This window comes from Schistocerca nitens, chromosome 7 (assembly GCF_023898315.1).
Source record: "Schistocerca nitens isolate TAMUIC-IGC-003100 chromosome 7, iqSchNite1.1, whole genome shotgun sequence".
NCBI classification, from domain to species: Eukaryota; Metazoa; Arthropoda; class Insecta; order Orthoptera; family Acrididae; genus Schistocerca; species Schistocerca nitens.
In genome coordinates this window covers 322,372,135-322,387,426 of record NC_064620.1, presented here as the reverse complement: position 1 = coordinate 322,387,426, position 15,292 = coordinate 322,372,135, and the positions used below count along the sequence as shown (strand labels likewise).

The 15,292-nt window shown below is 41.8% G+C and overlaps 1 protein-coding gene across 1 annotated transcript in view; it reads left to right on the top strand.

Annotated features, from left to right (window-relative positions):
* Positions 1-15,292, top strand: part of LOC126195335 (luciferin sulfotransferase-like) — a 46,370-nt gene that overhangs the window by 14,104 nt on the left and 16,974 nt on the right. Inside the window, exons 3-5 of the mRNA XM_049933909.1 lie at positions 2,214-2,313; positions 8,989-9,130; positions 11,961-12,081. Coding sequence (XP_049789866.1) covers positions 2,214-2,313; positions 8,989-9,130; positions 11,961-12,081 — 363 coding nt within the window. The remainder of the gene's footprint in view (positions 1-2,213; positions 2,314-8,988; positions 9,131-11,960; positions 12,082-15,292) is intronic.

Sequence of the window (15,292 nt, the reverse complement as noted above, 5' to 3'; positions counted from 1 at the left end):
TTTGTGTTAGATTCACTAAATTTGTTACGCTTTTTTGTGTTTGTATCAATTACAGAAACATAAGGATGATTTGTTTTAATAGTTATGCAGTGGTCGGTTTCTTCCACTCGTTCACAACGGTTGATAATTGTAAGATGAGCATCGTAATGCGTCAGATTGTGAAACACAACCAGCACCTTAAAGTTAATTCTGCAGCTTAAATTGTAACTATCGTGTGCGGCTCGTCGAACTATGCCTGTAAAAAACAACAAATATCTCTGCGTTTAGTATAAGTTTTCTTGAAGAATTTCTTGCAGATGTGTCAGATTTCTGCTGTTCAAAACGATTATTTCTCTTCGAGACTAATAATCATCTGCTTGTTTGTAACATTTAATTTTTTATGCGCTTGGATACAGCTGTTTGCTAAACCGTCCCACACAGTCGATACAGCGAAAACTCTGAATATTCTTCCCTGTGACCACAGTACGCATAGAAAGCTGTTACATGATTTGTGCACAAAAGTTTCATCGTTATCGCCCGATATTTGCAAGCTTTCTGTGTCTATGTTTATGACAAGTGGCAATGTTACTTGTTATACGAGTCGAATTTTATGAACTGTTTCTCTGTTTTGGGCATGATACTGTTGACTGGTTTCAATTGCAAACATTCAACTAAATGTGCAGCAAATTCTCTTTAGAATAAATAAGCACAAACAGGGTTCACATATTTCAGCTGAACGATGAGTAGCAAGTAATGCTACTATGTTTTTGTCTTTTTTTAGTGCTTTTATGTAAGAGAAATGACCAATTTCTGTCTGCACTTTCGACCGGTAGAGCTAAAAAATTGCCATTTTTCTTACAATTATGATGTTGCAAGATAGCGGAACCTATTAAAATTTTTTCATTCACGTTCTTTTGTTCCTTTTATAAGCACGTTCTTGCTTAAACTACTGAATATAGTACATATCAATGGATCCATTCATCTGTTTTCCTTAAATATTTTCGCAAGTTTCAGTTCAGTACGAAATTGAATGTGTGCAAAATTTATGTACCTGAACAAGAAGTATAACTACACCCATGATTCATGTGGTCATTTACTGAATGGAAGCCGGCTGTAACTGACCACTGGAAGCAACAATTATTCTTGTTTCACTGAATATTTTTCACAGCATATTTCTTTCCAATCATTTTTGGTAATATTCCGTGTTTTCCCATAACGAGCGAGGTGGTACAGTGGTTAAAAGACTGAAGTCGTATTTGGGAGAACGACAGTTCAAACAGCGTCCGCGTGTCCTGATTTAGGTTCCCTGTGATTTCCCTAGATCGCTCCAGGCAAATGCCGGCGTGGTTCCTTTGAGATGCCATGGTCGATTTACTTTCCCTTTCCTGCCTAATCCGAGCTTGTGCTCCGTCTCTAATGACCACGTTGTAGACGGAACGTTAACCAACAAACTCCTCATACTCCTCCTACTCTCTGATTCCCCGTAACAAATCCTTCACGTTGACACAATGTTTCAAAATTTATTTTAATACCCAGATGGAAATGTGAACTTGGAAAGTTTACAGTTTTGTAACAATAAGTCTGTGATATTGCTTGGATACCATTCACAGACGTCATTAGACAACGATAGAGACGCATTCTTGGTGTTCATAAACATTTTCCTAACCTCAAATCACTTGCCAAGTATAACATAATGTATTCATTATCTTCTTCCCCTCTAAAATGGTTGCTAGTCAGTTGAAGAAAATAGTTTTTGTACCACCAGTAACATATCCTCAAGTAGACCTAAGATCGAAAGGCGAATATCTTTGTGTGTTTTGATAGATGTTACAAAAAAATTATACGTGGGGTTAACGTGCTCGCGTTGTCTTGGAAGCTCTGTGGTTGGTCTATTTCCTAGAAAGTGACATGGCTTAAGAAGAAGTTGAAACATGTGATTGGGTGACAAATACTGGGCTGTGAATGGGAGATGTAAATATGTGTGTGTTGGCTTAGAAGCTCTCTAATTGGCCTGTTTTCGAGAAAGATGCGTAGCTTAAGAGAGGGAAGGATCATGTTGATGTCGTCAGGCCGCTGTCGCCGCAGCCCCCTACAACGATCCGAGGAACGGCCAATGTGCATATTTGGTACCTATTGCCTATTGCCTTCCTACTGCTGTTCGCTGGTAAACTTGGAGTGGGCTTCAGACGTGGGGTACGCCACCAAATCTGACCCGCTTGGTAACTTCTTTGCAGGAACAACATGGACCCAGGAAATGGTGTGGCTCATTGGACACAACTGCGATTTCGAGACTGCGAAGAAGATCAATCTGGAAGACAGATTTCCGCAGATTCAGTAAGTACATTGTGATATATCGGCTATCAACCCTTTCAGATCGGAATTGTTTCTTAAGGAAGGGAAGGTCTGTTTTATAATTTCACACTCTTCGATAATTTTTTAATGATTTCAGACGAAAGGTTTATTGAGATATAAGCACCTAATTTCAAAATGTACTTTGTGCACATGGCTTCTATTTACAGACTAAAATGATTAATTTTGAAATACTCACTGTTGTAACAAATTTACTGACCATTCAATAACTACCACGCAGAATAACAATAATAAAATTCAATTATTCAGTGGAATATTACTACCCATACACCTCTCTGCGTTCTGATTGTCACAAGCTGCTACGCACTGCTACATTTCCTTGACGATATTTTTTTATAGTGACGCACAACAAGTGGGAGTACTTGCACACAATGAAAAGACTGGACATTCACACACATGAAAATGAGGTTTTCATCGAGGGAAAAATTTCTGTTGCAGAGAAGGCACAGTAAAAATTAATGTACACACTTATAGCCGTGGTGTCTGAAATGGTTAAATCAATTGCTCACTTGGGACGCAATATGTAATATATCTACTAATACTTTCCAAATGGGATGCCTTATTGACATATAGCCGGCCGTTGTCGCCGTGCGGTTCTAGGCGCTTCAGTATGGAACCGCGTGACCGCTGCGGTCGCTGGTTCGAATCCTGCCTCGGGCATGGATGTGTGTGATGTCCTTAGGTTAGTTAGGTTTAAGTAGTTCTAAGTTCTAGGGGACTGATGACTACAGATGTTAAGTCCCATAATGCTCAGAGCCATTTGAACCATTTTATTGACATATATTAACTATCCACTAGCACATTTCGATCGAACAATCAGACACATTCTTGTGAAATGGTTAAACCAAATAGCTCTTACTGCTCACCGCTGGACATCTGTTCCACAACCTGGGCATACAAGCAAATTCAGGCATAGATAACAATGAATGGAATGTGGGTAAACTATCTTACAAATGACGTACTCTGTTTCTAGACCACTGAGTATGTTCTGCACCGCATGCTACTGGTGAGTCCATGCAAGGGTCAAAGTATTTCCGATAACATTCAACAAAATCAGAAAAAAACAGTGTTCTGGTGCCATCTTCTAACATTCACAATACTTTGAGACCGAGCGCTGACTGTAACAGTTACGGCCGATGCGGAAGAGTGATCAAGACGGTGTTCGAGCAACTACTCCAATTCGCCTTCGGAAGCTATACAGTCCTACGGCTCTAAAATTTATGTTCGCACTACTTCGTACATGTTCGTGAATGATCGGGTGACAATGTGATGCCACTCATTTCTATTAACGCAGATAATTTGATATTACAGAATCATAGTGACACTTTTAATTAATGCACAGGCTGTTCCTGAGATATTCATTAATTTCTATAATCTTCTTAGTTATAATATAAATTATAAAACATTTACTTTGGCGCCCACAGCAACTGCATTACCATGCCTTGCGCCTGTTGGCTCAAGTTTGTTGTTGTCACCCGCCACTGTGGCACATCAACTGCCATCAGCCATGTCTAGTATTTAACGAGGTACACCTACATGGGCACGGGTCTGTACGAAGTTTTTCGTAAAACGTTCTAATGCAAAACACATTAAATAAAGTAACGGGGTAGGAAAGTGCATGTTCTGAAGAAAACGTCCCACCCTGTAGAGCCTACATTCATGTTTGCATTCACTGTCTTAGCAAATAACATACAGGTATGTAGTGCTACCGCAGGTAACTACTTCTTACAGTATCGATCTCACTTCCTTAGTCCTGGTATTCACAAAACTTGGCAAATTTCTCATGACTACAGGACGTGTGACACATTCATAAGGTTCTGATAATGTATGTAAATAACATTTCCTGAAAGCTGTCTTGGAGTACATTTACAACGAGTGTTCAAACAACTCATGTACTTGGCACCCTCACAAAAATTCCCGTTAAGCTCTCTAAGATTTTTGAATTCTTGTGGTAGCTTATTGTCCGCAGCTCGTGGTCGTGCGGTAGCGTTCTCGCTTCCCGCGCCCGGGTTCCCGGGTTCGATTCCCGGCGGGGTCAGGGATTTTCTCTGCCTCGTGATGACTGGGTGTTGTGTGATGTCCTTAGGTTAGTTAGGTTTAAGTAGTTCTAAGTTCTGTTGTTGTTATTGTTGTGGTCTTCAGTCCTGAGACTGGTTTGATGCAGCTCTCCATGCTACTCTATCCTGTGCAAGCTTCTTCATCTCCCAGTACCTACTGCAACCTACATCCTTCTCAATCTGCTTAGTGTATTCATCTCTTGGTCTCCCTCTACGATTTTTACCCTCCACGCTGCCCTCCAATGCTAAATTTGTGATCCCTTGATGCCTCAAAACATGTCCTACCAACCGATCCCTTCTTCTAGTCAAGTTGTGCCACAAACTTCTCTTCTCCCCAATCCTATTCAATACCCCCTCATTAGTTGCGTGATCTACCCACCTTATCTTCAGCATTCTTCTGTAGCACCACATTTCGAAAGCTTCTATTCTCTTCTTGTCCAAACTGGTTATCGTCCATGTTTCACTTCCATACATGGCTACACTCCATACAAATACTTTCAGAAACTACTTCCTGACACTTAAATCTGTACTCGATGTTAACAAATTTCTCTTCTTCAGAAACGATTTCCTTGCCATTGCTAGTCTACATTTTATATCCTCTCTACTTCGACCATCATCAGTTATTTTACTCCCTAAATAGCAAAACTCCTTTACTACTTTAAGCGTCTCATTTCCTAATCTAATCCCCTCAGCATCACCCGATTTAATTTGACTACATTCCATTATCCTCGTTTTGCTTTTGTTGATGTTCATCTTATATCCTCCTTTCAAGACACTGTCCATTCCGTTCAACTGCTCTTCCAAGTCCTTTGCTGTCTCTGACAGAATTACAATGTCATCGGCGAACCTCAAAGTTTTTACTTCTTCTGCATGAATTTTAATACCTAAGTTCTAGGGGACTGATAACCATAGATGTTAAGTCCCATAGTGCTCAGAGCCATTTGAACCATTTAGCTATTTTTTGGTAGCTTATTGAAAATTGTTACAGCAGTATACTACACACCTTTCTGCGCAAAAACCATTTCCACGTACGCCTACACCATAATTATTCTACCACGCAAACATTTGGGGCTACACTCGTATAGTATGAGACGTTCCCGGCGGTCCACTGGAGGCCGAACTGCGCAATAACCCTGAGTTCAGTGTGGGGCGGCGGTAGGTTGGGTGGACTGCTGTGACCTGTTGTGTGAACCACAGAGGGCTGCGGCAGGTCGAAGCCTCTCCGTCGTTTCTAGGTCCCCGGTTCAGTGCATACATACACACGTACATACATACATGCAATCATGCAGTAGCACTCTCGATAGTCTGTCTGAATACCTCTTGTAAATTTATCCCACCTAGTCATTTATAACATGATTTGTGCAAATTTTTATCATTAACAGAGTTCATGGAAGTCTTCAAACATTTGAACCTGCTTGCTGCATTCATACCTACACCTCTGTCTACAATTTTCAGCCTGATAATACCATCCACTGCCAATTAGGCGACAGATTGGTACCTCAGAAAAGTCCTTCATTTATTTAAACGTCAAGTTCCGTAGGACCAAATTGAGGAGCAAATCTCCATGGTCATGGAACGTGTCAGTAAATGAAATTACAGTTTAGAAGTAATAACAGATAAAAATAAAATGTTTATGAACCCGAAAGAAGTCAAGCCATAAGTTTAAGTAAACGCAATCAACAATACAGCAAGAATCAGCTTAATTTTTCAAGGAACTCCTCGACAGAATAGAAGGAGTGACCCATGAGGAAACTCTTCAGTTTCATTTTGAAAGTGCATGGATTACTGCTAAGATTTTTGAATTATTATGGTAGCTTACTGAAAACGGTTGCAGCAGTATCCTGCGTACCTTTCTGCACAAGAGAGAAAAAAATAAATACGTCCGTCCTTCTGTTAGGGAAGTAGTACCATAAATTTCGTTTATTTCCAGTTCGATTCAATGCCACCTCATTAGTTACTCTACCTACTTATCTACGCTTCTGTAATACTCAGTAGCATCACATCTTTTTTTCTGTCCTTGTCCGGTCTGCTTATTGTCAACGTTTCACACCCGTACAGTGCTACTGTCCAGACAAATACGAGGGCGAGTCGAAAAGTAATGCCTCCAAATTTTTTACTCTGTTCTTAATATCGGTTGACGTATCACATGCGATGCCTATTACTCTGTCGACCTTACCGCAAGTTGCTACCCTCTGTCGCTATTGGGCTCCGAATTGTAGCGTAGAACACGGCTGTGTGTAAAGTAAGTACGTCGGTGCTTGAGTGCCCTCAGAAAACTAAAAGCACGAACTGGAACAGTTCGTCCATACATGAAGCACCTTCTCCTTCAGCGATACCAGACCACACGTGAATGCTGCAAAACCTGCAACAATCATAGGATACCTCCTAAGATCGTGCCAGACATCCTTTTGGTCAGCGTAGCACAGCAACTCGACCTGGCATGGACTCAGTAAGTAGTTTTAAAGTCCCCAGCAGAAATATTCAGCCATGCTGCCTCTAATGCCATCCATAACTGAGAAAGTGTTGCACGAACTGACCTCTCAGTTATGTACCATAAAAGTTCGATGGGATTCTTGTCAGTTGATCTGGGTGGCCGAATCATTCGTTCGAAATGTACAGTATGTTCCTCAAACAAGTCGCGAACTAATGTGGCCCGCTGACATGGCACGTCATCATTCACAAAAATTCCATCGCAGATGGCTGCAAATGGTCTCTAAGTACTCCAAGTAGCCAAACATAATCGTTTCCATTCAATGATCGGCTCAGTTCAACCAGAAGACCCAGTCCATTCCATGTAAACACAGCCCACACTATTATAGAGCCGCCACCAGCTTGCACAGTGCCTCGTTGACAACTTGGGTCCATGGCGTCATGGGGTCTGCGCCACACTAATGCTACCATCATCTCTCACCAACTGAAATCGAGACTCATCTCAAGAGGCTACGGTTTTCCAGTCGTCTAAGGTCCAACCGCAATGGTGACGAGCCCAGGAGAGGCGCTGCATGCTAAGCAAAGCCACTCGCCTCGGTTGTCTGCTGCCCTAGACCATTAAAGCCATATTTCGCTGCACTGTCCTAAATAATACGTTTATCGTACGTCCCACATTAATTTCTGCGGTTATTTCAAGCAATGCAGCTTGTAGATTGGCACTGACAACTCTACGCAAACGCCGCTGCTCTTAGTCCCAAATGAAGGCCGTCGGCCACTGCGTTGTCCGTGGTCAGAGACAATACTTGAAATCTGCCGTTCTCGGCACACTCTTGACGCTGTGGATCTCGATATATTGAATTGCCTAACGATTTACGCAATGGAGTGTCCCACGCTTCAAATCTCCAACCACCATTCTGCGTTCAAAATCTGTTAATTCCCGTCGTGAGGCCATAGTCATGTCGGAAACCTTTTGATATGAATCACCCGAGTGAAAATGACACTTTTCCAGTGCACTGCCCTTTTATATCTTGTAAACGTGATACTAACTCCACCTGTATATGAGCTTACCCCTATGCCATCACTTTTGTCACATCAGTGTATTTATGTGTGTTCGTCGCCAGAGGACTACGCTAAGAAATAAATATACTGACCTGGAGAATAAATATATAAAATTTTAATAAAGTTTACTTTATTTATAAACCTTTACGAGTTTTTACAGAAAAAATATGGGGCAGGGGGCATTAATTTTCAGCACATCCTCGTACCTTCGGAAAAAAATTGCCATAATTTAAGTTTATAATCGATATTAACAAATATCTCTTTTTCAGAAACGCTTCTCTTTCTGTTGTTAGTCTGCCTTTGCGTCCCACTACTTTGACCAACGACACATATTTTGGTATCCAAACTGGGAAAGCGTACTTCCTTTAGTATCTCATATTCCAATCTACGTTGCCTTGGCATCACCTGATTTAGTTTCGCCACAGTCCGTTACTCTTTACTTTTGTTAATATCAACCTTATAAACTCTTTTCAAGACATTACCCATTCAATTCAATTGATATTCCAGGTCTTTTACCGTCTCTGACAGAATTACAGTGCCATCGCCAAATCTCTTATTCTTTTTTCTTCTTGTACTCCATTCACGATTTCTCTTTGGTTTCGGTTACTGCTTGCTCAATGCATTGGATGACATCAGGCATAGGCTACACCATTGTCTCATTAGTTAATCAACAACTGCCTCCCTTGCGTGTCTGTCCACTATTATAACTCCAGTGTGATTTCCGTACAAGTTGTAGGTAACCCTTCGCTACTGTACTCGGTCTCTCCTACCTTCAGAATTGAAGTAAATGCATTCCAGTTAACATTGGCGAAAGCTTTCTCTGGTATAAACGTAGGTCGGCCATTTTTCAACCTGTCTTCCAAGATGAACCGTAAGATCACTCTAGCCTAGCGTCTACCTGCATTTCATCGGACCCGAACTATCTTAGCCAGACGTGTAGGTGAGATGGTGAAAGTCGTTCTATTCCGCGTGGACTATTTTCCTACTCGCTACATGTTAGGAAGAATTACTCAAAACATATTTTCATTCACTTGGAAAGTTGTTAATGTACGAAATTATAGATCACAGCACTGTTGGACACATGTGTGTGCAGGAACATGACCATCGGCGGCGACGTGCCAGACGGGGAACTGGAGACAGTGCAGAAGGTGGCCAAACTAACGCCGCCACGCTACATCAAGAGCCACCTGCCCAAGGAGCTGCTTCCCACCCAGATCTGGACCAAGAGGCCCAAGGTGAGTCCTTGCCATACATCTCTGTGTTTACAATATCCGTGAAACGATGGGCGCTCAGTTGACGTAATCTGCCATATCATTTACATAATCTATCTGTGTATTGCGTAACTGATCACTATATATCACCAGAGGCGGACTCACCAGAATAAAAAAGGCGGGAAGCATTGTGCCGTCAATGGAGTAGTAGTAAGAGCAGAATGGGTAGGTTAGGAAGCTCAGTGACTTAGAACTGGGACTGGGCACTGGATGTCACCTGAGTAACAAATATGTGAAGAACTCTGGAACCATTCTAAAGCTTGCAAAGTCGACTTTCGTGATGTGATTGCGAAGTGGAAACGGGAAAGAAATGCTAAACCAAGACCAAACAGAGGAAGTCCGTCGAGCACTGCAGGAGGTTTCTGTAAAAATCTAGTGAAATCTAGCGCAATGACTGTGCGCAGGAAAATCAAAACACACACATCCATGCCCGAGGCAGGATTCGAACCTGCGACCGTAGCAGCAGCGCAGTTCCAGACTGAAGCGCCTAGAACCGCTCGGCCACACCGGTTGGTTCAAATGGCTCTCAGCACTATGGGACTTAACATCTGAGGTCATCAGTCCCCTAGAACTTAGAACTACTTAAACCTAACTAACCTAAGGACGTCACACACACCCATGCCCGAGGCAGGATTCGAACCTGCGACCGTAGCAGCGCCCGGTTCCGGACTGAAGCGCCTAGAACCGCACGGCCGCCGCGGCCGGCGGCCACACCGGCCGGCAGGAAAATGAAAAGAACGGGATACAGTGCTCGAGCAGGGCCTCATTAGCCACAAGTTTTTACAGACACTGCTCAGAGACGTATGAAATGGTGTAAGGAGAGATGCTACTGGACAGTGAATGATTGGGAATGAGTGATTTGGAGTGATGAATAGCGCTGTAGCAGTCTGATGGGTTTGGGTTCAGCAAATGCCTTCAAAACTTTATCTGCTGTCATGTGTAATGACGAAAGTGAGGTATGGTCTGGAGAAAGTGGTGTAATGGTTTGGGGGTGTTTTGATCTCTCAACTACGAGGTTATCAGCGCCTGCAAAAGTTTCCAATCTTTTCGCTGTCCAGTCTCGCCATCTTCCCGAATGATGATGAAATGATGAGGACAACAGGTGGATAAAACCGTGACCCGGCTGGGAATCGAACCTGGGACCCCGTGACCCAGAGGCAGCAACGCTAGCCACTAGCGCACGAGCTGTGGACAGGAGTGTTTTTCGTGGTTAGGGTATCGTCCCCTTATTTTACTTTAGAAAACGCTAAATGCGGATGGATAGGAATACTTTTTACAGATTTTTGTACTGTGCACAGTAGAGGAACAGTTTGGAAACGATGACTTACGTATCGGCCATGACATTGTAGTCTGTAACAAAGCAGCCTCTGTGGGGCAATGCTTTGTGGACAATAACATTCCTGAAGCCCGGAGTCCCGACCTGAACGCAACGGAACGCCTTTGGGACGAGGTAGAACGTCTGCTTCGCTCAAGACCACAGCATCCAACATCACTATCTTGTCCAGTTCTGGGTCTGGAGAATTCCCTCATAGATATTCAGGCACCTCATTGAACGTGTGCCTAGCATAGTTCATGTCACCGTAAAGGTGAAGGGCGGACACCTCATATTAATGACCACTAATAGTTGTCCAGATACTATTAATCAGATAGTGTACATACAGCGAACAGCAGACTTCTTATCACCCTATCCTAGAGTAAGCCAGATGCTATCTTGAATCCGAACGATTTTTAGAAGTTAGACGTTCTAAGTCAATATCTTTTCACTGGAGTACTGAAAAAGGTTAGTCACATACACAAAAGATCAACCAAAGAAAAATAAAGTCGGCCATAAAATGTCAGAGGGTAATTTCATAGTAGTAAAAATGTAAAAAATGTAATACAGTGGACAACATTGCTTACTAAAATACTAAGAATGTAAAATAAAGTACATGGGTCCTCTGGAAATTATGTATCAGTCTCCACGTAACCAATCGACAATATGACCTAACAATAAATATTTCTTCTTTTTCTGTACCGTTTTTCTGAAGTATTCAAGCCATGGGAAATACTTTTAGTTATATTTTCCCCACCTCGACTACTAAATGTCACTAGAGGAGGGCTCTCTTTATTCAATGATTGGAATAGTTAGTGATTTTTCTACCCTCTAAAGCGCAGTTGATAATGAGATTTTTGGTTCCTCATTTGGCTCTTCAAATAATGGCATCTCATACAATCACGTACTAATGAGACAGAAAAGAAACTGCTGGAACTATACAGGACGGCAGGTGAGAGGCAACTGAGGTGGCCACCCCTTTGGAACAACAGGATGGACTCGCCCGGAGCCCAGGCGGAGGATGCGTTCTGCGCCAAATATAGCTGGAATTCGCATGACCCTTCAGTCTCCAGAAGAATTACCATTCGTGAACAGTTTATGTGTTTCATAATTCCATCCTCTAAGCGGTTGAACTAGAGGTAAGCAATTTTTCCTTCGATAGTGCTTCTGCATTTACATAGCAAATATCTGTGTCGACGTTTTTCGCAACTCTTAATAATTTTTGATGTTTGTGCAGCATCCCGTTTCACTTTGCCATGTTATTTCACCTGCAGCACTGATCTGGTCGAGGAGGATAAAGCTATTTCAGTGTAGTGTGTCAGAACACTACGTGATGCTTCTCAACATATCAGTCCACGCATAAAAGGGTGTGATGAAAAGAAACGCCTCCAAATTGTTTATTCTGCATAACAGTCCAAAGCCAGCTACACAATAATTGTTGTTTGTCACTAAACTGCAGCGTTTGTTTTCTGTTCCTTGCAGGTGATTTACGTCTCCAGAGAGCCAAAAGATGCGGCACTATCTTATTACCACTACTATAACCTGGTTTATGGCTTCAGATTCACGTTTGAGCACTTTATGGACTGGTTCATGATGGATCAAAGTGAGTACCTGCACTGCAATTGCAAATCAGTAAGAACTACCATGAAATATGTTTTATTTAAATTAGAGAAAAATCCCAAAAGAAAGAGATAATAAGATTCTGAATACAATATCTTAGACTGTCTAATTCAACCTAAATTAATTTCTTTCTCTTATAATTTATTCACTTCAGTTGTTGAAAATAACCTGCCTCGTATTGTAAAGAAGACAAATACTGGTCTGTTACTAGCTAACTTCGAACCTACTAAAATTGTATCCTACACGGGATACACGACACAAGTAACATGAATAGTGAAACAATTAACAGACCAGCATAGAACCTTGACAGCTCGCTGAAGAACGGATGAATGAAATATATAACAGTAATAGACGCATTGTAGATGGGAAACGGTATACATATTTATTAGTTAATGCATCAAATTGCAGTATGTTGTATTAAATGATTTCTTTATAAAGTGTTTTATTAATTGTGATCAACAGCTTTGATGAAGGACATTCTTATGTACACCACCAAAGCGCTACTATAAAATTTTATTTTGGTACAGCTAGTTTAGACTATTTCGACATTATGAGGCAGTCCTGAGCGTAATACACAATAAGTGCGCACAAAATTTTGCTAAAGATATCAATATCGCCTATTTTACACCACAAAACAGAGACTACCTGGTGTATGGTAGGATACTAAACATCACTAAAACACAAATGACTTGAAGCGCAATGCTTCCCGTATTTAAGTGTCAGTTTGGGTATGCCTAGTGTTACACGAGCGTTTTTCCCAAACTATCACATAAGTGATATAAAACTAGGAATAAAAAGACAAATCAAATCAGAATAATTAATTCCCACTGATAAATGAAATTTGTATAATACCAGTGTTTGCTTGTACTTAACTAACGTAGATTACATTTTTATATTTAACTGTATGTTCAACTAAACAAGAGGCATCTACGAACGCATCTTGCACTGAGCCGTAAGAGAGAGAATGCGCAGTAGGTCATAAAAGTCGGGAGGGGAGAGCTGCCCCGGCCAGAATTCGTGAAGGGCACTTACACCTGCAAAGTCTGAATGCTAGGCAGCAGACTGGCCCATGCTGTGTGTTGTATGGGGATACGCGCCTTTATTGGTAGAGACCTTGAAGAGCGCCGTTGTGGACAGAATGCTAATAAGCAGATCTTCTTCGAAATGCACAGACTGCTACAGATAACACCTGCTATCGGAGTGAGGAATGGCACAGTTTTGGCCACCGAAGGTGTGGGACACCACCACTGAGCTGAGGCCCAGTAAGACAAAATATTTAATCCACTATGAAAACCGCTAAGACTCCGTAACGTAAATAATTTAGAAGTTGGAGAGAGAAACATGGCTGTGCTTACAGAGGTCCATTCTAGTTGGCCACAGTCGGAGAAAGATAGAGGAGAACACAGTTTTTCAGCGCCAAGTGTTACGAAGATTGTTACTGGTTAACCGCCTGAAATGAGGGAAGGGGAATGAGGATAAGAGTCTTTAAAGGCTATTTTTCACTGCCCAGCACTCAGAATATTTATCGTACAATCAAAGTTATGTGACGACAGAAAACGTAGATGCACAGGTCTTCCTTGTAGTAAGCAGACGGTGCAATAGTATTCTACAGCCGAGCATCTCTGCAGTCAGAAAACATTACGGGGCACCTCTCCTCATCCAGGTGTCTATTCGAGCAGATATGGTGAGCAGGGGACTTAGGCACTTTACCGGTTGATTTTAACTTAGACGCATAAGGGAGTTGTTGATACGGAACCAATGACTGTTTCCGCGGTGTTCTCTGCTGATTAACATGGTGTGATCTGGCCGCAACGCCGAGACGTACCATAAGGAAATTCGAGTCTTTTTAACGACATAAAATAATTTCAAGATTTATTCTGAAGACTTGCCTGCAACTGTAGGTTCAAATGCTTTCAGCTCCGGGTATCGATGCAAATGCATACCCATCTGTAGCACTTTCTGTCCCTAAGCACTAACCCTTTGGGAATCGTGTTACCATTCAAGCAAATATAATTTTTAATACAGATACATGTTCTTTTGAACCACACTCCAGATCCTAATCGCAGGCTTGCCAAGGCATCACCGTATCATTATCACTGTTTTCCAAACCATTTATTGCATATTCTAGACCAATAAAGTGAGTTAACTGTAATTGCTGTTTAATTTCGTAGATAACGGACCGTTTCATCATCATCTTGGAGGTCAGCGATTTAATTATATCAGATAAGCAGAGACACTTTCATACATCTGATTAGCATTGCAAGCAAACCATGACAGCTTACACTAACTACCAATGTATCTAATGAGTAACTCTGAACTTCTTATGTTCAAGTTTGATTTAGTTCCTTCTTTGCGTGATGTACAGTTTTAATGTATAATATCAGAAAAGAAACTAAACTGAGTTTCTTGAAGTTGTTTCTGCTGATAGAACACGCAATCATTTTCTGATCGTGCATCCAAGAAAGCATTATTTCTTCTTTCCATGTTCTGGCCATTTTCAAGGTGAGTCTCTGGCAGGATTTTAAACCACTGGACACAATATTGTGGAGGAAACTAGTATACATCGGAGATAACATTGCCGGCAACAAGAGCGTCAATTGTAAATCAAACTTTAAGCATCTAAGAGTAAGACAAAGGAAGTGCACAGTCAGTCGTTGATTATGAAAGTGGGTGGCATATGCCATGCGGCGAAGACTCAGAATAATGTACTCTTGGAGAGCGCAGACGTGAAATAAGTTGTTTGCATGATTCGTCCAGCTGGAAGCTCTTTTCTAGTTTTAGCAAGTTCTCTGCTAATCTTGTTCCCACACCTTCCTTGACCACTGAATCCCAACGGTGTGAGACAGTGACCAATATCTTGGTTTTCCCGTAATCCATGGCCGGTGGAAATGCAATGTTCAGCAACTGCAGATTTGTTTAGCTATAAGAAGGCGGGTGTGTCGACAGTGTTCAGTACTCCGTTCTTGTAAAGTGCGTATTGTTTGTCGTGCGCATTCTACACCACACTGACAAGGAACTGAATATAAGGTTCAATAAAAAAGGAACGATTGAAGACTATTAAATGAAAACCGTTGAAAGTATCAAAATGCCATTGCCTGCGAAAGTAGGATGGGTCCCTATAATAGCGGCAAGGCCTCATACTCGCCGCTAGATGGACGTCGGCGCACAACCACGGGATCACAGAGCGAGCACAC